Below are 20093 nucleotides of genomic sequence, written 5' to 3' on the forward strand. Positions count from 1 at the left end.
TTCTTTCAATTGCTTTTTAATATTCATTCATTCATATTTAACTTGGCAGTGCGGAAAGTCATCAGCGTGTGCAGGTGGTGACGTCACTTAAATTGTGGGCGGATTCTGCAGCCATAAAAAGGCCCTGGCGAAGGAGGAGTCAGCATAGCTAACCAGTCCTTTGTACAGAGCACAGCTCCCCTTCCAAACAACGCAAACCTTCACTTTTTGCTCTGTTTTTTCCCCCACATTGTTTGCTTAATTCATTATTTTTCCTTTGTTGGCGTGAAGTGCAACAATGAGCTGGCTGGGAAAGAGCTTCGTGCTGCCCCTGATGCTGCTGTGCTTGTGGCGGCTACAGCAAGATGCACATGCTTGCAGCTGTTTTGCGAAGCATCCGCAGCAGGCCTTTTGCCAATCAGACGTTGGTAAGTTGAATGGGACTCCACATTCATTCCTACATTCCTTGGGGCTTCATGTGGCAAGTTTAATGCTTCTGAAATTTTCATTTTATTAGCAAGTGTAGTCTTTTGTTTCTTTCCCTAATGACATTAATTCAGACCATATCGTCTTGTTTTTTATTTTATTTTTTTTGTCCATTTTTTATCTTAATTCCCAGTTTTCTTTCAGATAATTACGTTTAAAAAGGCTTTTCATGTTAATTTTTAATAAGAACTGTTTAAAAAAAAAAAAAAATCAAATCCAGTGATGATGCTTCTCTAAGAAAATGACTGCAGGTGTTGCTAATGACATTAATTAAGGCCCTTGACATTTATGACTCCATTTCTGTTCTAGTTTGTGACAAAATGGCTTATGAAGTAACTTGAAATCCTTTGAGGATTAAGACCTTTTTTTTTTTCTTTTTTTTTTTCTTTTTTTCTTTTTTTTTAATTAATAAATAAACGCTAGCTAAGGGTTTTTTTCAAGGATAATTTTAGGTGATACCATTTTTGGTCAATTCCCAATCTAATTTGTACTGCAATGCTTGGCTACAGAATCACTTAAGTCATGTAGTATTCTTTATTTTTTATTTAAATAAAATGTATGATTTATCTATTTTTTTTAATAAAATGTTAATGTATTTTTTTTGTCTTTCTAGCTATCAAGGTGAAGGTGGTTAGGAAGTCCCGCTGTACCTCACATCATATTACGTATGAGATCAAACAGCTTGAGGTAAGACTCATAAGTTCTGCATGCAAATTCAAGTCTAACTTATTTCTTTTTCAGATGTTCAAGGGCCCTAACAAGGATTTTGAATCAATCTACACTGCACCTAACTTTGCAGCATGTGGCGTTAATCTGGTCAATGGCACGGAATATCTCGTCATAGGTGTGTATTTGTTGCTTCTGTTTATTTGCGCTACAGTGACGACGTTAACCCATGTGTGGTGGCAGCGCAAAGGGAAGCCCGCAAGCTTGCTATGTGCACTGTACTTTGTGCTCTTCATGGTTCCACACTACACTTAAGGGACCGTGAACTGTATATCAAAGATGGCAGCAGATGTTCACATTGAGGTGGTAGCTGGATTTTAGTGTTGCCTGTTTTTCAGTGCACTGAGCTGACACCGCGTTGGAAACCTGAAATGTATTTCATGAGCTCTGAGCCTCATTTTGTATATGTAGCACCAAATATGGGCAAGCTGGTTTTGGACACTGGGTGCAATGTGTAAACCTTTTTTATGCACATCTTTTGTAACCTCCTTTCCTGCCTATGACAGTTTTACATTTGACCAACTAAGTGTCCCCTAATTACCTCGTCCTGTCATCTTCCGCACTCCAGGCAAACAGGATTCCAACAATTCGCTGTATGTCACTTTGTGTGACTTCTTTCAGCCGTGGGCGGACTTGACCTCCATGCAAAAGAAAGGTCTACTTAAGCATTATCAAATGGGCTGCGATTGCAAGGTAGGAGAGCCAAGCATGAATTTATTCATGCTGTTCTGTAGTGGCCACTAGGCAGCATGTTTTTAGAAACGTGTTCTGCTGGGGCCGTTTGAACTTTTGCTAACCAAAATAGCAGCACTTGACGCAAGCAAACTCTCAATTAAGTGTGATGTATTGCATGTTGTGACGCGAGTTCCTTGTCTAGTATTGATTTTTGGAGAGAGGCTAATAATGATTAGCTTTGGATTAGTCACGTTAAAATGTTTGTTAAATTGCTGTCCTGTCACCTGCAGATCACACGTTGCAACTCCGTCCCGTGCGGCAGCAGCCCGGCCGAGTGCTTGTGGGCAGACTATTTGATGGAGAAGGTGTACAAACACTTTGCTTGCCTTGAGAGAAGCGACGGTGCTTGTGCCTGGTACAGAGGGGGCTCCTAACCTGATGAAAAATAAAAATCAATGCCGTGTGTATTATATGGTGTCAATTCTGCACTTTGTTACACTTTGTGCTAAAGGAATATTGGCCATAACATGTTAGCTGGCATCCTAGCTTGTCAGGAAAATGAAGTTTTCAGTTTCCACTAACTTAAACAAATGCAGTGTTGTAATTTAGTTGACTCTTTTTGAATAACCTGTTGGTGTTAATCCACTCTTGGACTACAAAACATGTTTTAAGTTCAATACTGCATCCGAACCGTTAACACAAGGCTTTCAATGTCGGCAATTAAGGTGTATTATTTTTTGTGAGTGGTAGGGCCTACAGAAACTGCAAAGATGTTTGGTTGGGAGTTTAATATTCATGGATTAAATTAAGGTCCACTGTATTTAACATTGAGCAGGGCTCATTTTAGTTAGGAGCTGTAACTAATATTTGATTTCTGTAATTTCCGGACTATAGAGCACAACTGATTATAAGCCGCACCCAGTAGATTTCTAAAGGCAAAAGCGTTTTGTACATAAGCCGCACCTGACTATAAGCCTGGACCCGGCAGCATGGGTGGGCATTAGGGGGCCGGGCCCGCCCTGGGTTTGAAGCTGTTTTGTGAGGACTCGCCAATCTGTCCTCCCTATCAGTCATGTCAATGGGGTATATTCCACGGAAGAGGCGGGACTTATGACTTACGGGATTTTGCACATGAGTTTGGTTCCGGTCCGGGTTGCGAACGCACAACCGAGGGGCACAAAGTCGCCTGCAGAAATGGCGTTGGGCTTCGTTGCTAATGAACTTGAGTTGAATAAATGCACACAGAACTACACCATTGATTTCTGATTGTCTTTTAGATTTCATGATGAACTGTCGCTTTTACGTGACAAATATTTCTGAGCGCTTTTCGCATTGCCACAATGCCACTGTTCAGCCTGAAGAACATTAGATTGAGGGTGAAGAAGTGTGCCCCCCCCCAAAAAAAAAAATCAAAAGCCTCTCTGTACTTTCTTTCTGCAGCCGTGTCTGTATAAGCCGCATGTGCCCACATTGAAACATGAGATATTTACAAAGAAAGACGGTACACAAAGAGTTTTCAAAGTTTTAATAATATACCTTAACTTTTCTTTCCAAACAGTGCCTGTGACGCGGCAGTAACACAGCAGCAATACGGTAGTAACTAACAGGGCTGGTTAAAAATAACATACCGGTAAAATTTACTGAGACTGAGACTTGTGTTTTCCATGATGCGGGTCTGTTCATGGTAATTTTATTCATGCACAAAACGCAAAGTTACATTAAACTTGCTTCCTTGACATATATATTCCACCTGTCTCACTCTTACCTTGTCTGCTTGAGCACCCCTGGCGGCTGTTCGAAAAAAATGCATACATTAGCCGCATCATTGTATAAGCCGCAGGGTTGAAAGCGTGTGACAAAAGTCGCGGTTTATGGTCTTGAAATTATGGTAATCTGTTATATTGATTGGCTATGAGTTAGAGAAAATTGATTTCATTCATGTATTCAAAAACATGACATTTAAAATTGAAAGTAAATAAAATGCACAAATTGATTCAGTTTCTGGTTTGGTCTGTTACATGTCAGAAATTTGGCAATTATTTTTTTTTCAAAAGTAAAAGCAAAGATAAGTGTCCACTTCGATGGAGTACTACAGAAATTTGATCTCTATTGAAAAGCTGAAATTCTGACCATTATGCCAGCTTTAAATTTAAAAAAGTGAAGTACTTCATTGATGATCAAAAATAAATTAATTTGCTAACAGATGAGTTGTCAGTTGTTGCACCTCGACTTTTTCATTTTGTACAAGTTTAATAGTGTTGCTTAATTGATTTTAGTTCTTCAGTAATTTTAGTTCAATTTCAGTTTAATCCATTAAAGGCCCAGTCTGCCGTTTTCCCTCAGGAAAAGGCACTTTTTAAATACAGGATTTAAACAAACTACTTATCAATTTACAGCTCTGGGCTTCTCTTAATGTCTGGTGGTGATTTTGTCCTAAAATGCCTTTTGGTGGCTGTGTGGTTGTTTTTTGTTTTGTGAAGAACATTTATGAATTTCATGTTCATATCTGGTTTGCAATCGCAAGTCAAAGCAAAAAATTGACAGCTCAATTAAAAGTCCAAGCTCATGGCACCATGTGTCATTTAAAAAAATATGTTTCAGCCAGTAGTTGCATTGCGTACATACAGTATACGGGCTCAACATCAGAATAGCCCCGCCTTTGATCCCAGAAAATCCTTGAATTTGATTATCGAAAAATGAAAACACAACACATGAATGCCATTTGTTTATTGGTGGTTCAGATGTACTCTGGCCTCACGACAAACTGGTACACGTACTTTTCACCGGGGCACGGGTATGCCGGAACTTTGGTACCATTGACGGCAACGTATGCCATGTCATTTTTGAACTTCTGAACCTGACACACGTACTTATCCTGACACATCACGATGAGCTGGTTATGGTAGACGATGTCGTCCTGATGGATGAAGTTTTGGCGTAGCAGCGCAGCAGCGGGGACCGACTCACAAATCTGACCTCGGGCAGAACACTCACTTTGGGTCTCGAAGACAATCGCCTCCCAATGCAAGAGGCTGTCCTTATTAAACAGCATGCTTCCGTGACGACGTGTGCTGAAGGTTTTGGATAACGTTTGTTGGATATGACCGACATAGACATTGTAGTACGGATTTCCGCCTCTGTGTGAATTTCCATAACCCTCTGCAGTTGCCTTTCTTGTAGCGTTAATCACCACGCTCCACAGCTCGGCGGTGTACATCCTGGGCTGGTATTGGTCATCTCGGCTGAATTTTGGGTGAGAGGCAAATTCGTTGAAGAGCTGCATGTTAAACTGCAACGCTTTCAACATCTTCTCCTGATACACATTCTTATGAATGCCATAAAGGGAGGAGTTGGCCTCCAGCTCGTACAGCTTCTCTGCAGGGATCATGGGGAAGCGGACACGGTTAAGTAGCTCAGCCTGGGCTTCCGACGTGGACCTGTTGCCCGTCTCCTCTATCAGGCTCTCCACGGTCTGAAGCACAAAATATTCATCTGGCACCACCAGATCCGAACGGGACAGGAGCACTCCAAGGACTTCCCAGGAGAGGCTGAGCCAAGCCGGGGACTGAGTAAACTTGTGGAAATTCCAGGCCAGATATTGCATGCAGTTCTCCCGCAGGATGTGATCTCCATTTTGTGTGGCATACTGAAGAAGCAACAACGGGGTTTGAAAGGAAGAATCATCTGGGAGGATTTGGGTGAACAGGCGACCAATGTCCTCCCTCAGTTGCTTCAGCTCAAATTGGGACGCCATGTGGTGGAGGCACTGCGCCGAGAAAGCGCTCACGTCCATTTTGCGGGTGTAGAGGTATCTTCAAGAAATTAAAAAAAAAAAAAACAACATTCAGTTTTTGGGAACAAACCCATTACCACTTTTGCTTCAAGATAGGTTACAGTGGTGCCTTGAGATACAAGTTGAATTTATTCTGTTCATTGAATGAGGACACACACACTTACCAAAAAGAAGTATATTTAAGTATACTTGAGTTGAAGAAGGTGTCTCTGTGTGGCGGGATTGATCCTAATTACGTCCTGACCAAGGGTGATTTTTTTTTTGACGGAGAAAGCTTGCTGGCCAAATTTGACATCTCTGGACATCTTTCACTACCTCGTGTTGACAACATGCTCCATAACACGCCAACAAATCCCTGGAGGCTTACAATTATTTTGTAAGCGGGTGGATACAGAGTGTAAACTTTAACATCGCATCAGAAGAAACTGTTGCTGTTGCACGTAAGTAAACCACATGGTGTTGGTAATTCTGCACACAAAAATGTTGATTTGTTCTCAGGCTTCCTGTTATCATTGTGTTTACCTGATGTGGTTTTTCTAACAATTTTATAACAGGCAAATATGGCAGTATTTAATATAAGAATAAAAAGTAACTATGTACAGCCTCCCCGTGGCTTAATTAAATGTAATGCTACCCTTTCACTAGTTACATGTTACTTAATCAACTTATTATAAATGGTTAAGGTTAACCACTCTCAGAGGACGTATTTTTAGTTTCAGTTTCCAGTACAATAAAACGTGTTCATGGTAACTACTGAGCATACTGACAGCTTTTCTTATGATCTCACGGTTAAGGAGGCTGTCACAACACCCAATTTCTGTCTGGTGCCAGATGGCAACAATTCCCATCACTTGTCACGACAACACCAATATTATTACCAGGTATGTATGGCTTTACTTTTTGTAGTTTCTTATTTAATTCTATGTTTCATATTTTCATTACAATGTTTGTAATATTTTCAGATTCAGGCACAGATGAGTTTAACTGGACGGGACTTCTGCGACTTTGTGGTGCGGACAAAGTGTGATATTTACATTGAGCGAGTCCACCCAGATCGCTCGTTTTGGCCAGCTGGAAAAGCCAGAGTTTTTTTTCCCCCCGAAGTCCCCCCAAATTTTCCCCCTTGGCTTTGTTCGAACAGCCAACGATGCAGCAACAATGTGCCATTTTAAACGCAGACAACAAACGTGATAGATACGTGTTAGACCGAATCACTACGTAAATGGAGGTCACCCAGCGATTCGTTCAAACACGTATCACGTTTGTTGTCTGTTTTATGCTATGTACAGCGGAAAAAGTTGCTCTCTTTTAAATTTGTTTAATGTAAGACAAGTACCAGTACTGTGTTACAGTTTTCCCAATAATCCTTGTTTCACACTTGTCACAAAACCACTGTCCTTTTGGCAGTCTTGATTGGCACACTTCAAGTGATATCATTTGATTTTACAATCTGCTGCAGCACAAAAAAACTACTTTACTCCGCGTCTTTGAAGTACATGAGCAAGTGGTAGGTGACAGCGGCTGAGCAGGAACACTGGAAGTCCACTGCTGATCTAGTAAATGCTCTCCCGAGCAGTTCAGGTAAGGAGGGCTTTTTGGATAATAAAAAAAAAACTCTGGCTTTTCCAGCTGGCCAAAACGAGCGATCTGGGTGGACTCGCTCAATGTAAATATCACACTTTGTCCGCACCACAAAGTCGCAGAAGTCCCGTCCAGTTAAACTCATCTGTGCCTGAATCTGAAAATATTACAAACATTGTAATGAAAATATGAAACATAGAATTAAATAAGAAACTACAAAAAGTAAAGCCATACATACCTGGTAATAATATTGGTGTTGTCGTGACAAGTGATGGGAATTGTTGCCATCCGGCACCAGACAGAAATTGGGTGTTGTGACAGCCTCCTTTACCGTGAGATCATAAGAAAAGCTGTCAGTATGCTCAGTAGTTACCATGAACACGTTTTATTGTACTGGAAACTGAAACTAAAAATACGTCCTCTGAGAGTGGTTAACCTTAACCATTTATAATAAGTTGATTAAGTAACATGTAACTAGTGAAAGGGTAGCATTAAATTTAATTAAGCCACGGGGAGGCTGTGCATACAGTTACTTTTTATTCTTATATGCTCTGCCATATTTGCCAGTTATAAAATTGTTAGAAAAACCACATCAGGTAAACACAATGATAACAGGAAGCCTGAGAACAAATCAACAATATTTGTGTGTGCAGAATTACCAACACCATGTGGTTTACTTACGTGCAACAACCGTTTCTTCTGATGCGATGTTAAAGTTTACACTCTGTATCCACCCGCTTACAAAATAATTGTAAGCCTCCAGGGATTTGTTGGCGTGTTATGGAGCATGTTGTCAACACGAGGTAGTGAAAGATGTCCAGAGATGTCACATTTGGCCAGCAAGCTTTCTCCGTCAAAAAAAAATCACCCTTGGTCAGGACGTAATTAGGATCAATCCCGCCACACAGAGACACCTTCTGCCTGTATCGTTGTTTTTGATCTTCCGGTAAATCGTGAAAATACTGCGAAAATGACATCAGGTTGATTAGCTCTACCGTGTAACTCGCGCTTTCACACCACAGGAACTTATGAAGGAACTTCCCTATGTTCCGGGGGAGTTTGTCCAAAGTTTGCGTTCACACGAAACGGTACTACCTAAGTTCCTAGGCCTGAGGAGGGTATTTGGGTGTACCCTGAACAACAAAAGGTTGGGGCGTGTTGTGAAGTGTGTCATGATTGGTTGACTGGACGAGGAGGTGTGTTGTTTTGGATAAGTGAGTTTTTCGCGGTAAAGCCGCCATTTCTTTTTTACTATACACTGCCATAGAGCGCGACGATTTTTCCCCCCCAAACGTTTTGGCAATGGAAGGATTTAAAAAAACCGATAGGTGGACGGACGAAGAAGTGCAGGCTCTCCTGAGCATTTACAAAACTAAGGACTCTGCAATTGCAATGCTGGAAACCATGTGCGAGGACACGGCAGTGGGCGAGGATTCGTCACCAACAGACTCGCTAACACACCAAGGTAAGACAGAATTGCCTCATGAACACTTTGTATTTATATATTCGTTTAGGTCGCTGCGCGGTCGCAACGTTGCTTTTACACCGCGCTAGCACTAAGCTGTTAGCGTAGCATGGCTTAAGCTTGGCAAAGTCACGTATCCACCTCCGAACCTATGTAATGTTGTGAAATCATTCCTAAATCAATTAACCTAGTAAATGAATTGTATTGTAGGCAGCTAATGCCGAAATAGCCCTGCTTTCAGTGATGACGAAATTGGAAAGCTCCGTGCAAAGGACGTGTGGAAACCAGGCATGATATGCACGGTTAAAAGCAAAACAACCACTTCGGTTTTTTTTCCCCCCTTAAGCGAAGGCTCTGTATACAACGCGACTAAAGAGTTTTAACTTGTCTCATCACCTAACAGCTCGTATATAGTTCTAGGGAAACGGAAACGTAAGAAGAATGACTCGAAATGGATATTTTGCCGTGACCTTCACCTCGATACCAGCGCTACTTTGCCATGAATCGCGCGAGAATTTCCTGGTATATTTCATTTAATTTCATGTAACTTCAAAAGCTCCATATAAAATTAATAAAACAACACACCACTCACGATTAATTTTACTTCGTTAGATACGCCAGTGTGTATTGCTGCCTAAAAAAGCTTGTACATGCCGCCATATTTGGCAATGTAGTGTGGCATATTCTGTTCTGTGGCAATGAAAAATGGAAGGATATAATGTGAGTGGCGTGTTTTCCCCTCACCTAAATCATTGCACTGTGCAAGCTTGCTCATTGCATGACTCTGTTGAGACAGTTTCAGTCAAGGCGTTGGAAGGGATAAGCGAGGATGGTCCATCCACAAGCAGAAACTGCGCCCCTCTGTCAACTTCCAGTAAGTTCGAAGTCATGTAACTTGAAGCTCATCGAAATTATTTACTGTTACTCATTGGATGTACATGATGTTGATACAGCTTCAAATGATGAAGTGAACATTCCTACGAGCAGAATCAGCAGAGCTGTTCCTGAGTCTTCTGCCTTGCTCCCCCGTCCAGGTAAATGTCCAGTAAAATCACACACTTTAAAATATAGCACTTCTGTTAAGTCTGGGTTTTACACAAAAAAATAAAAAATCGTTTTCCTTTTCAGAGACTGATAGATTCATAAAGATATTATTTTAACATATATTTTCCCCAGAAAGTCATTACATAATTTAAATGCCTAAATGTTCTTTGTGTGCACAGTATAAATTTTTTGGATATTGGTGTTTTTGTGAAAGTCACTTTTCACATAAGTTTCAAATTTCTTACCTTCACAAAATGGACGGCCCGCCTCCTCCGTGGCATTTTTCCCAGTTACAATTATTGAATAACAAATTGTTATGTTTGCTCATGATTATAGTCACACTACAGCCATGAACAAAAGTCAACTCAAATCATGTCAGCAGATACTGCCTCTGCATAATTTCATTTGGAATTTAATGATTGTGGCCTTTTTGATCAGGTCCTTCATATTTGAGAAATGATGGTTGATGTATATTAATCTTTTGAATTGAATCAAAAATATTGGAATCAATTTGGAATTTAGCTCTTGTGAATCAAAGTCACATTGATTTAGGACATTAGTATTATACCCAGCCCTTCTATTATTGCAATGGTTCAAATCCAATTATACGTTAAACCTATATTCACATAATTTATAATAAATAATAATTTAAGGGCACCTGCACCTTGTTTTTTTGTCACTCACTCATTGTACATTTACATCCCTACAGGTAAGCGCAAACGGGACCGAGACCACCTGTTTTTGGATTACCTGCGCGAATTTGACGAAAAGAACAGGGAGGCCACGAGAGCGATGTTCCTCGAAGAAGTGAGGTTGCACAAGGAGGACCTTGAGCTCAGACGCCAGGAACGCAAGGAAGATCAACAGCTGGCACGTGAGCTGATTGAACAAAACCAGAGGCATGACAGAGACTTCCAAATGGGCTTCCTGGCAGTCTTAAACAGATTTGTTGACACAATGAGCCAAATGCCAAAGTAATAAATACTTTCGATTTCATATCAGAGTTTTTGTTCTGTTTTTTTCACACAAATAAAAACTTACGCTCAATGAATTCTTTTTAATATTTTTTTATTTCAAAAACAACAAAACAGTAATGCAAACACACAATTCCTTTACAATGATGTATTTAAAAACTTCAGAATTGCTGCACGGGCATGCACCCCCTCAGTTTCCACTATTGCAGACTCAGTACCATCAGGCTGCTGCGGGACAATAGCACTGTCCTCCCATTCTCCCAAAAAATCATCCCCGTTCTGTTCACACAAATTGTGTAAAACACAACAAGTTATGACCATAGACTTTACTTTGTCCAGTTGACAGTCATTGCGATTTAACAAACATCGCCACCTGCCCTTTAATCTACCAAATGCGTGTTCCACGGTGATTCGGGCTCTGCTTGTCTTGTTGTTGTAAATTAACTGCTGCATGGTCAGTCTGCCGTTGTCATTGAACGGCTTCAGCAGCCAGCTCTTAAGTGGATAGGCAGCATCACCGAGCAGGTAATACCCAACGTTGTGTCCATGTATGTTTTTTGTTTCTTGAGAGTGTAGCAAACCTCTGTCCACCAGATCCCATAGCCCAGACAAGCGGAGCACTCTAGCATCATGCAGGCTCCCAGCACCAACAAAAACATTCCAAAAGAGCCCCTTTGCATCCACCACAGCCTGCAGGATGATGGAGTGCCAGCCTTTGCGGTTAAAGTATTCAGTGTGGTACTCTTCTGGTCGAATAATGGGAATGTGGGATCCATCTATCGCACCCACACACTGTGGCAGCCCCCATTTTGTCTGAAAATGTGCTGCCATGTCTTCTAATTTGTTTTTGCAGGGCAACCGTATGACCTCTGCCAAAAGCACCTTCTCGACCGCAGTGCAGAAGTTATGCACACAATGGCACACTGTAGAAATGCCGATGCCAAACAAATGTGAGATGCTCCTATACTCATTATTGGTGGCAAGTTTCCACAGAGCTACAGCAACTCTCTTTCGCAGTGGAACACAAAGACGATAGTTGGTGTCACTCTTCTCCAGTTCGGGTCCAAGACGGTAACAGAGGTACTCGAATGTGTCCTTGGAAACACGAAAGTCTTTCATCCATTTGCCATCATCGTAGGTTGAAACTACAGCGTCCCACCAGTCAGAGGTTCTGATGTTCTTCCACACCCTGCGCGGAACACACCCAGACTGGTAGAAGTGGCAAATCTGAAACAGAAACACAACAAATTAATGAATGCTAAATTAATCTCTACATTAATTACTTTTGTGCAACAACCTCGTGATTGACATGATACCAGAATATCTTAAAATAGCGGAATATGCACCTATATGTGTGGCCCTATAATAAACCACTAGCTTGAGGTGGCAATCTAAAACTTCCCAAATTAATAACTTTTCCCTAAATCCCGGCACGTCTGTCCTATCATTTGTGCATTGTCAAAGAAAGCAAGCCATTTCAACACTTTGGATCGGTCTTTTTTTTTTTTTTCTTTTTAAAGAAAAAAACACGTGGACAGACTAACAATACATCCAGCTCCAACGATATTATGAATTACGAAGCGTACATTTAACGTGAACAGCAAATCGCCATCAAGCCCTATTTTGCCGTGAATTGCACGATAACTAGGCTGGAAACACCAGTTTCCAGCGATTGCAGAGTTCATGAAAGCGCGCGTCACGGCAAGATATCCACAAACAAGACCGACGCGCGCGGAAACACGCTTCACTTTAATCACATTATGTTACAAGTTACCAATGTGAAATAAATTCCGTATAATTGTGTGTTTAAGCCTTACCAGTGCACGTCTTCGTACTTGCAGGAGTTTTCGCGCTTGCAGGAGTAAGCGTCTTCGTGTTTGCAGGTTTGAACGTCTTTCCACGAGGCGTGAGCGAATTCTACCCATTTCTCGTCTTGCTGAGGTACGGCAGGTCCTCATGGCTGTCATCAACCTTTCCCTTGACGTTCTAATAGTTGCAACCGCAACTTTGTACAACATGACAAGGAAGAGAAAAAGATGATAATGCTCCATCATGCCGCCTTGTATCACAACAAATGGCGATGGAGGGTCAAAGGTCGCGTTTTTCAACGTCACCCTGCTTGTTTGTCATTCAGTTTTACCGGTACCGCCACTTGCTGGACAGGCGGGGTAGTGCTTTTTTTTTTCCCTCCCCTGACTTACGTCATCAGTCTCATTTGAATAAGCTACCTTGCTCCATTTGAATAAGCTACCTTGCCCGCTTTCATGCTGTGTGAACGCAAACTCGTGGGCCGCTCACAAGTTCTTCGGACCCGGAACTGACTCTACCATGAACTCAAAGTTCATGGGCTTTTTGGTGTGAAAGCGCCTTTAGGTTCACACCTTCTTGTGAACAGGCGAGCCAACCAGCATGGCGCCCGTAGTAAAAACTCCCATGATGCATTACGATGTGCAAGCGACCTATATGGTTGTTTTATGCATATGCTTATATTTATTTACTTTTTTCATTTTTACCTTTTTTTTCTCTCTGATTGACTTTTTCCACCGGAAGTCTATTACCATATACCCCATTGCGCGTTCAGGTGTCTAAGGTCGTGTCGTTAGTTTTGGGACGCGGCCAATTACGTCACAACAGGAACCGGAAACAAACTCTTGTGCAAAATCAGTCCCGCCTCTTCCGTGGCATATACCCCATAGCTTGCTATGACGGATCGCCACTGGTATATACGTAGAAGGCATTCACTGTCAGTAACAGACCGAAAATATAGGTTAAATTTATTTAGTGGTTAAGATTGTTCCCTTTGGCACAAGAGTTCGCCGGTTCGATCCCTGTCAATTCATCACTGGGTTTTTTGCTTTACATTTTACCTGTGGACATAAGTATACTACAAAGTATAGTTTCAAGTATATTTAAGTATACTGAATAGTGTACTTAAATATACTATAATGTATACTTGAAAGTATGCTTAAGTATACTTATTAATATACTTTCTAATAAACTTAAAGTATATTTTCAAGTGTACTAAAATGGGCCAATTTAGTCCCAAGGAGTTTACTTAAAGTTTACTTTTAGTACAAGAATAAGTAAACTTGAAAAATAAATGTAGGTATACTTAAGTATACTCTATTTTGTACTTAAAGTATACTATTTTTTTTGGAAGGGCAACACTATAAAACCATACAGTAATGACGTAAATTATAAACTTTTTGTGCTACTATTACTGGTGTACCCGTAATTGCCACTTGGGGGCAGTATAAATCAGACTGACGGATACTGTTGACGCTTCTCACTAACTGAATTCCTTGACATGATATTGTGTTAACATTCAGTTAGCAGACTGAAAGGCTAAGCACGTGGTTGCTTTAAAGAGACAATGTTGTAATTTTCCTTGATTTCTATTTGTAGTTTAATACTCCTCCTAGTTGAAGAGCAGTTTCAAACAGCTTGAGGCCACATTTGTGAAAGAACTGTTCACTATTTGCCAAAGTGGTGCTTATAAACAAAGTGAATTGTGTTGAGTTCACTGTCACCGTAAAGCGCCCTATATCCCAAGTCAAAGCAAAACATAGACCAAGCGATAGCTTGTATCTTAAAAAACTAAGTCGGGTCACTCATATCACAAGGCACAACTGCAGGGGAATATGCGTGAAGCAGAACTGGGAATTTGCGGGGTGTTTACTGTACCTAACAAAGGAGTTGACATAAGGCTGACAAGCCAGGCTAACGTTGACCGTCACCCCCTCTGACATGTTAAAGTGGGGGAATTGAGAAAGGATGGCTTCGTGCACACAAATGGTGCTCACCAGGGCCTTGTCGTCATCTTCGTTACCCGTGGAGCTTTGGACCACGATAAGGAAGTTGCAACCTGTTCTACTGTCGAACAGGCTGCCCAGATCATCTGACAGACTGATACTGTGGTCCAGCGAATGTGGGAAATTCCAGATGGTTCCATTTGTGTCTGGAATCAAGAGAGTAATTAGTGACCTTTTTTTGCCTATTTCCAATGAGTTACTTGTCTCCCCCCCCTTCTTTTAATCATGGTTGGTTGAGTTCTTACTTGGTGGTTGACAAATAACGCCCACGTCCTCTTTGTGGGTGCAGTCGGTCACTCCCCAGTTCTCCATATTGCAAGCAAACAAACTCATTTCTGTGCCGTCACATTTGACTTCATCCAGCCAAATAGGACCTGATGCTGCTGTAAGTATGCAGATAATGTGTGACAAGAAAGGAAGGTGGCAGTGCAGTGATTTCTCAAATACTGTCATTGGAGAAATAGTAACACCATCATTGCATGAGACTTGCATTTGAGTTTCTTTTTCTTTTCAGATCTTCTGAAGCAGTTTTTAAATTTATGAAGTGTGCTAAGACCTCAGGGGAGAACAACAGGTTAAGATGAGTTTAAAAAAAAAAATTAAATAAAGAAAGAAAGAAGAAAAATCTCTTGTGCTCATTGTTGCTGTAGAAACGGGCAGTGATTTTTTATTTTATTTTTATTTTTAAGACTGGCGGGAATGGGCTTCCATACATTGTACAATACCAAAGGGTTTACTTCCCCCTCTGGTGGACAAATAAATGAATTACACTACACTACCTTGTTCGTAGTTCTTCCCAATGACGACTGATCTGGCTCCTGGGAAGTTGAGTTGTCGACACACAACTTGAGCCTCTGCCATGTCCCAGCCGTCATCGCACACGGTTCCCCACTGACCATCGTGGTAGATCTCCACGCGACCCTCCCAGGAGCTCCCAGAGCCAGAGAGTCTCACGACACCTTCACGAGCCACTGGAGTTTGCTCTGTTAATCACAGTGTAGACATATTCAGACAGTTGCATTTGGGGGTGCGCCGCAAGGACGGATATCGAAGTAAACACTCCACTACTATCACCAACATCGATAACTTTTTTTTTTTTTTTTAATTACAATTAATCATGAAATAAAATATATTTTTATGTCAGTGTTTCGTAACCTTGCTCTCGCAAGATGAATTCTCGCGGTATTTGTGAGTTCACAAACTCCGGAGAAGACATCTTGTACCGAGCTCGTTGATTTCCACCGATTCGAACCACCTGTGGCTCAAGTCAATCTGTGGCAGGGTTTTTACTTTCTGGACCTGGATTCCGCAACCCTTTTAGTCACAACTTTATGTGTTAGTTTGTGATAAAACAAAAAGCTGGCGAAACGTACCACTGCAGTGTCAATCATCATCGTCTATCTTTGACAACAGTGACAAGTGAACGTTTTTAGCATGTTGACGTCTCAAGTGTAAGGACACAGATCAAGGAAGGAACGTTTGTGTTTTCACACTGGGAAATACAGTCCCTATGTTGAGTTTGTGACGGGTAAAGATAAAATGTTAAGGTTGGTTGAACACCATACTGGCGAGTGGCAACAAAGTTACAGTGCACAGCATAAACCAACAGGTTTGTAAAAACACAATTAGGTTCCTTTCAGAATTTATATTTTCTATGGGATACTCTACTACAAAATGCCCCCACAAATTTGGGCCATTCATTGCAAACAAGATTTGTTAATTAAAGGGGAAAAAAAGTAGTTTTAAATGTATTAAAGTACATTTTGCACAAATAAGTAGACCGGCAAGAAAAAGACTGACACCTTGTTAATTCCAGGCCTAGAAGACATGTTGCTATCCATAATAGTCATGGAGGTCATAGAAAATAGATGTCGTAGTTTTTGTTGTGGGATGCATTCATTTTTTGCATTAGTTAATTTGATTAAGCTGAATATTTTTTAATATATGCATTCTATTATCAACCATACTTTCATGTTGTGAGTTAAGTGAATATTTTACATAAAACATCATTTTGGAAATTTTTCTTATGTTCATTGAAATATTGAATAAAACCTTTAATTTTTTTTGAAGGGGATGTACTCATATATGCTGAGTACTGTATCTAGCAAAAAACACATACACACAGCGAAGTCTACAAAGACTAAGTACCAGTTGACCATTTATGTTCATTGAAATCAAGAAAGAGTTTTATTTATTGTTTTAATATAAAAACTATTAAGTTAAGTCAAAAAGGCTGTCTTTATTTTATTTTATTTTTAAATAAAACTTTATCGTAAATGATTGCTGTTAAAAAAATGCACAGCACGCAAAACCAGTTGCCATTTTATGTTAAAAGGCACGGTCTTCCGTTTTCACTCAGGAAAATGCACTATATAAATACAGGATGTATACCCATGAACTCCTTCTCAATCTACACATCTGGGCTTCTGTTAATATGTGGCGGTGATTTTTCCCTAAACCCCCACCCCCAGCCTGTGTTCTGCCATTTTGTGTTTGTTTTGTCAACAGCGGGACGTTTCTGTGGACAGACAGTTGTTTACCCCTCCAGCCAATCGCAGAGCGCGGAGTGGCGGGGGACGTGACGCAAATGGGGCCTGGCGAATTTGTCGGCTGCATGACGTCACTCACGCAGCAACTTGACAGCACGCACAGATTTATTTTTTTTCACTCACTCACTCACTCACTCACTCACTCACTCACTCACTCACTCACTCACTCACTCACTCACTCACTCACTCACTCAAAGCTTGGCAAAATGCAGGCTGGGGGGGTGGGGGTTTAGTAAAAAATCATTAGTATCAATATTATCAATATTTGGATCAATCCGCCCAGCACTGATGCTGTTGCAACATGCAAGCATTGCATTTGTTTGGATCAACTTACTGAAGAACTCAAAGTTGAAAGCACTTGCAGAGATGCTGAAAAGCAGCAGAATCCGCAGAGTGAGGAAGTTTCGACGTGGCAGCATTTTCAAACCTCCTTGTAGAAATCTAACACAAAAAAAACAGACAAATCTTAAGAGTGATAGCAACACTTGTAATTAGAGCCCACTAGAAAAAACAAAACAAAACACACACACACACAAAAAAAACATCACTAGCGTAGCCCTAACAGGAAGTTAGCAAATGCTAACAGGATGTTAGCATCGACTTTGGGAGTTTTTTTCCCCTTCAAATAACGAATCTCCACACACAAATCTTGTGGAAACACATACCCACGGTTGAGATAACACCACGCAAGAGCACAAATTCCTCCCAATGTGTGAAAAAGTAGTTATTTGAATAGAATTCAATCGCATCTTTCTTCTGTCCTCACTTAAAGCATGTAGCCCAATGGATGCACGCAACCACACTGCCCCTAAGAGGCTAAAACGCACCGGAACAGTCAGTATTTGTTCTTAATGTTTTTTCAGTTGCTATTATTTTAGTTTATTCTATTCTTATTTTGCTCTCTTATTGTTTTTATTTTGTCAATGTCCTTTCAAGTTATATGATATAATAAAGTTGATATGTCAAGGATTTAAAGACTTTCTTTTCTCGAAATTCAAGGATGCAAACATCCAAAGATTTTTTGTTGTTGTTTGTTAACCCATATTTCCACGACATAGTCCGAAATACAATCCCCGGGGTCCCAGGTTAGCCCAGTAAGCCCCAAGACTTCTGAAAATAAAACAAGATAAAAATATATAAAAGAAAATGTCAATGCAGCAGTTGTAAACAAGTAAGAATGGTTTATTATTGACAGATAAATCTATACAATAACCTTGTCTACTTCATGATTTTTAATTTTTGTTTTTTATATGGACTTGTCATTCAAAGCAGAGAATCTTAATAGTGAAGGTTTGTGTGTAAGTGGCACCCATTGAAAAAGGAATTGGAATTATATATATTTTGAAATAATCAGCAGATTAATCAGTAATTGGTATTTTTCTCTGCCAATAATCAGTATCGGCCTAAAAAAAAAAGCATATCGGTCGGGCCCTACTTAGCTTATAATTAAAATATTTAATAATAAAAAGTAATAAGCAACTTCCAAGATACTGTGGCAAAAATCAAGCAAGTCACATGAAGTCATCATTGCTTGGGTGAAGCAGTCACACTGTAGTCACTTCCCTCAGTCTCGACTTACACGAGTTTTACTAACAAATTTTAAATGTGTTTTTGTTTTCTTACCATAGCACTGAATGAATTGCAACTGCTCAGGTTTTGTTGTCAAACAGGCTTCATCAGTTCGGTCTCAACTAGCTCGGACAATTCTGGTCAGACTACAATTGTCTAGGCAAGTACTGTAGGCTTGACAGGTTTGTGCACAATACACACAAAGGGGTGGGGTGGGGGTTCAAGAACAAATGACACCAAAAATGTAGACTTTCAAGTTTAGACAGGCATGACTAGTCGTGTAGTTCTAGTCAAAGTCAATTTGAGTTTCCAGAATACCAAGTCAAAGCAGTCTTTTACAATAGCCCAATAGTGTAATTGCCCATGTCGTCGTTTACTGCCAAACATAACACACACACAAATACTTGTACATACATCATTGTGAGGACATCCATTGGCATGCATTTCCTAGGCCCTTCCCCTAACCATCTCAACTGATTGCCTAACCCTAACCCCAACCATAACCCAATTCAAACCTAAACTCTAAAACCAGTCTTGACTCTCAAAAAGAGGTCTTGAGTTTTGAGGGCCGGCAAAAATGTCCTCATTATGTTGGATAAAGAAGTAATTTGGTCCTCTTACTGAAAAAAAAAAAAAAAGTCACTTTTCTTTGTGTTGATTCCGAAGTAATCCATGTCATATCCGCAAAGTTTGAATCGAGGCAATTAGACTCCAAAAAATGGCCAAATACACGTGGGCAATAATGCTGCTAGACTGACGATACATTTGAGCCAAGCACGTCCAAGGTCGAGGACTCGAGTCAAGTCGTGTGACTGGATTTCCCCACGGCTGACAAACAGACAAACGGTACATTATTTAAAATCATGTTACCTGCTCCTGTGTGTATTTTAAAAGCAAACTTCTGTGCTTCTCCTTCCAAACTTCTACTAAAACATCCCACTACAGCTTTCCTTAAGTTTATTTTGGCAGAGAAAAGAAAAAAAAAAAAAAAAAAAAAAAAAAGGATGTTGCGCAACTGTTGTCAGCGCAAACAAGGACATTGGAATGGGTACATCAGAATGTGACCCCAGAAACACATAAGAGTTCAATACATTGCAATGGTGTATCCAAAATGATGACATTTAATGGCGGAGTAAAGACTGTATAGTATGTGCTGGAGAACTAAACAGTCGTATAATAATCAGTTTCTTGTACATTCATTCTCAATGGAAGACAGTGCAGTCCTGGAGCGGCGGTCTCTTCCACTACTGATAAGATTTGCTAAGCTGCTGCATTGTTCTCCATGCATCACAAGGCGGCAAAATTGACAAGATTGTAAACAATACGGAAGCACAGTGCAGCGACCCCTCATCCTCAAGATGAATTTATGTATTAGTCCCCTTTCCATTTTCAAATGGTGATCAAAAAAATGAATGTGACCGATTAGTCACAACATTTTAT

General features: G+C 40.5%; 3 protein-coding genes across 7 annotated transcripts; 2 read left to right on the top strand and 1 right to left on the bottom strand.

Annotated features, from left to right (window-relative positions):
* Positions 1–128: 128 nt before the first annotated feature.
* On the top strand, positions 129–2336 carry LOC144022837 (metalloproteinase inhibitor 2-like). Its single transcript, XM_077527985.1, has 5 exons — positions 129–407; positions 1079–1152; positions 1207–1309; positions 1760–1884; positions 2157–2336. Exons 1-5 carry the CDS (start codon positions 278–280, stop codon positions 2298–2300), a joined length of 576 nt encoding a protein of 191 aa, XP_077384111.1. The 5' UTR covers positions 129–277; the 3' UTR covers positions 2301–2336.
* A 1040-nt stretch (positions 2337–3376) lies between these two features.
* LOC144022774 (galectin-3-binding protein A-like) lies at positions 3377–19638 on the bottom strand. 5 transcript variants are annotated; one of them, XM_077527888.1, is made up of 7 exons: positions 19524–19638; positions 17419–17525; positions 15315–15518; positions 14781–14915; positions 14553–14681; positions 12541–12728; positions 10658–11950 (listed from the first exon to the last, which is right to left on the bottom strand). In XM_077527888.1, the coding sequence occupies exons 2-7, from the start codon at positions 17501–17503 to the stop codon at positions 10862–10864; spliced, it is 1830 nt and encodes a 609-aa protein (XP_077384014.1). In that variant the 5' UTR covers positions 17504–17525; positions 19524–19638; the 3' UTR covers positions 10658–10861. The 5 variants fall into 5 exon arrangements, with proteins under 5 accessions (XP_077384029.1, XP_077384022.1, XP_077384014.1 ...); XM_077527880.1 differs by having other exon boundaries at positions 10660–11950; positions 14781–14918; positions 18708–19600; XM_077527869.1 differs by having other exon boundaries at positions 10661–11950; positions 14781–14918.
* On the top strand, positions 8482–10727 carry LOC144006040 (uncharacterized). The gene is made up of 4 exons (XM_077504670.1): positions 8482–8705; positions 9502–9579; positions 9659–9739; positions 10459–10727. The coding sequence occupies exons 1-4, from the start codon at positions 8543–8545 to the stop codon at positions 10725–10727; spliced, it is 591 nt and encodes a 196-aa protein (XP_077360796.1). The 5' UTR covers positions 8482–8542.
* Positions 19639–20093: the final 455 nt, after the last annotated feature.

This window comes from Festucalex cinctus, chromosome 1 (genome assembly GCF_051991245.1).
Source record: "Festucalex cinctus isolate MCC-2025b chromosome 1, RoL_Fcin_1.0, whole genome shotgun sequence".
Lineage (NCBI taxonomy): Eukaryota > Metazoa > Chordata > Actinopteri > Syngnathiformes > Syngnathidae > Festucalex > Festucalex cinctus.

What these genes read in the sequence shown, in the direction of transcription:
- LOC144006040 (XM_077504670.1), top strand. Translation starts at nt 8,543, where the DNA reads ATGGAAGGATTTAAAAAAACCGATAGGTGGACGGACGAAGAAGTGCAG. An exon ending in CGCCCCTCTGTCAACTTCCA is followed by an intron (nt 9,580 to 9,658) that starts GTAAGTTCGAAG and finishes ATGTTGATACAG; the next exon opens with CTTCAAATGATGAAGTGAAC. An exon ending in TGCCTTGCTCCCCCGTCCAG is followed by an intron (nt 9,740 to 10,458) that starts GTAAATGTCCAG and finishes ACATCCCTACAG; the next exon opens with GTAAGCGCAAACGGGACCGA.
- LOC144022837 (XM_077527985.1), top strand. Translation starts at nt 278, where the DNA reads ATGAGCTGGCTGGGAAAGAGCTTCGTGCTGCCCCTGATGCTGCTGTGC. An exon ending in ATGAGATCAAACAGCTTGAG is followed by an intron (nt 1,153 to 1,206) that starts GTAAGACTCATA and finishes TTTCTTTTTCAG; the next exon opens with ATGTTCAAGGGCCCTAACAA. An exon ending in CACGGAATATCTCGTCATAG is followed by an intron (nt 1,310 to 1,759) that starts GTGTGTATTTGT and finishes TCCGCACTCCAG; the next exon opens with GCAAACAGGATTCCAACAAT.
- LOC144022774 (XM_077527880.1), bottom strand. Translation starts at nt 17,503, where the DNA reads ATGCTGCCACGTCGAAACTTCCTCACTCTGCGGATTCTGCTGCTTTTC. An exon ending in CGTTATTTGTCAACCACCAA is followed by an intron (nt 14,682 to 14,780) that starts GTAAGAACTCAA and finishes TCTTGATTCCAG; the next exon opens with ACACAAATGGAACCATCTGG. An exon ending in CGTGGTCCAAAGCTCCACGG is followed by an intron (nt 12,729 to 14,552) that starts GTAACGAAGATG and finishes TGTTGTACAAAG; the next exon opens with TTGCGGTTGCAACTATTAGA.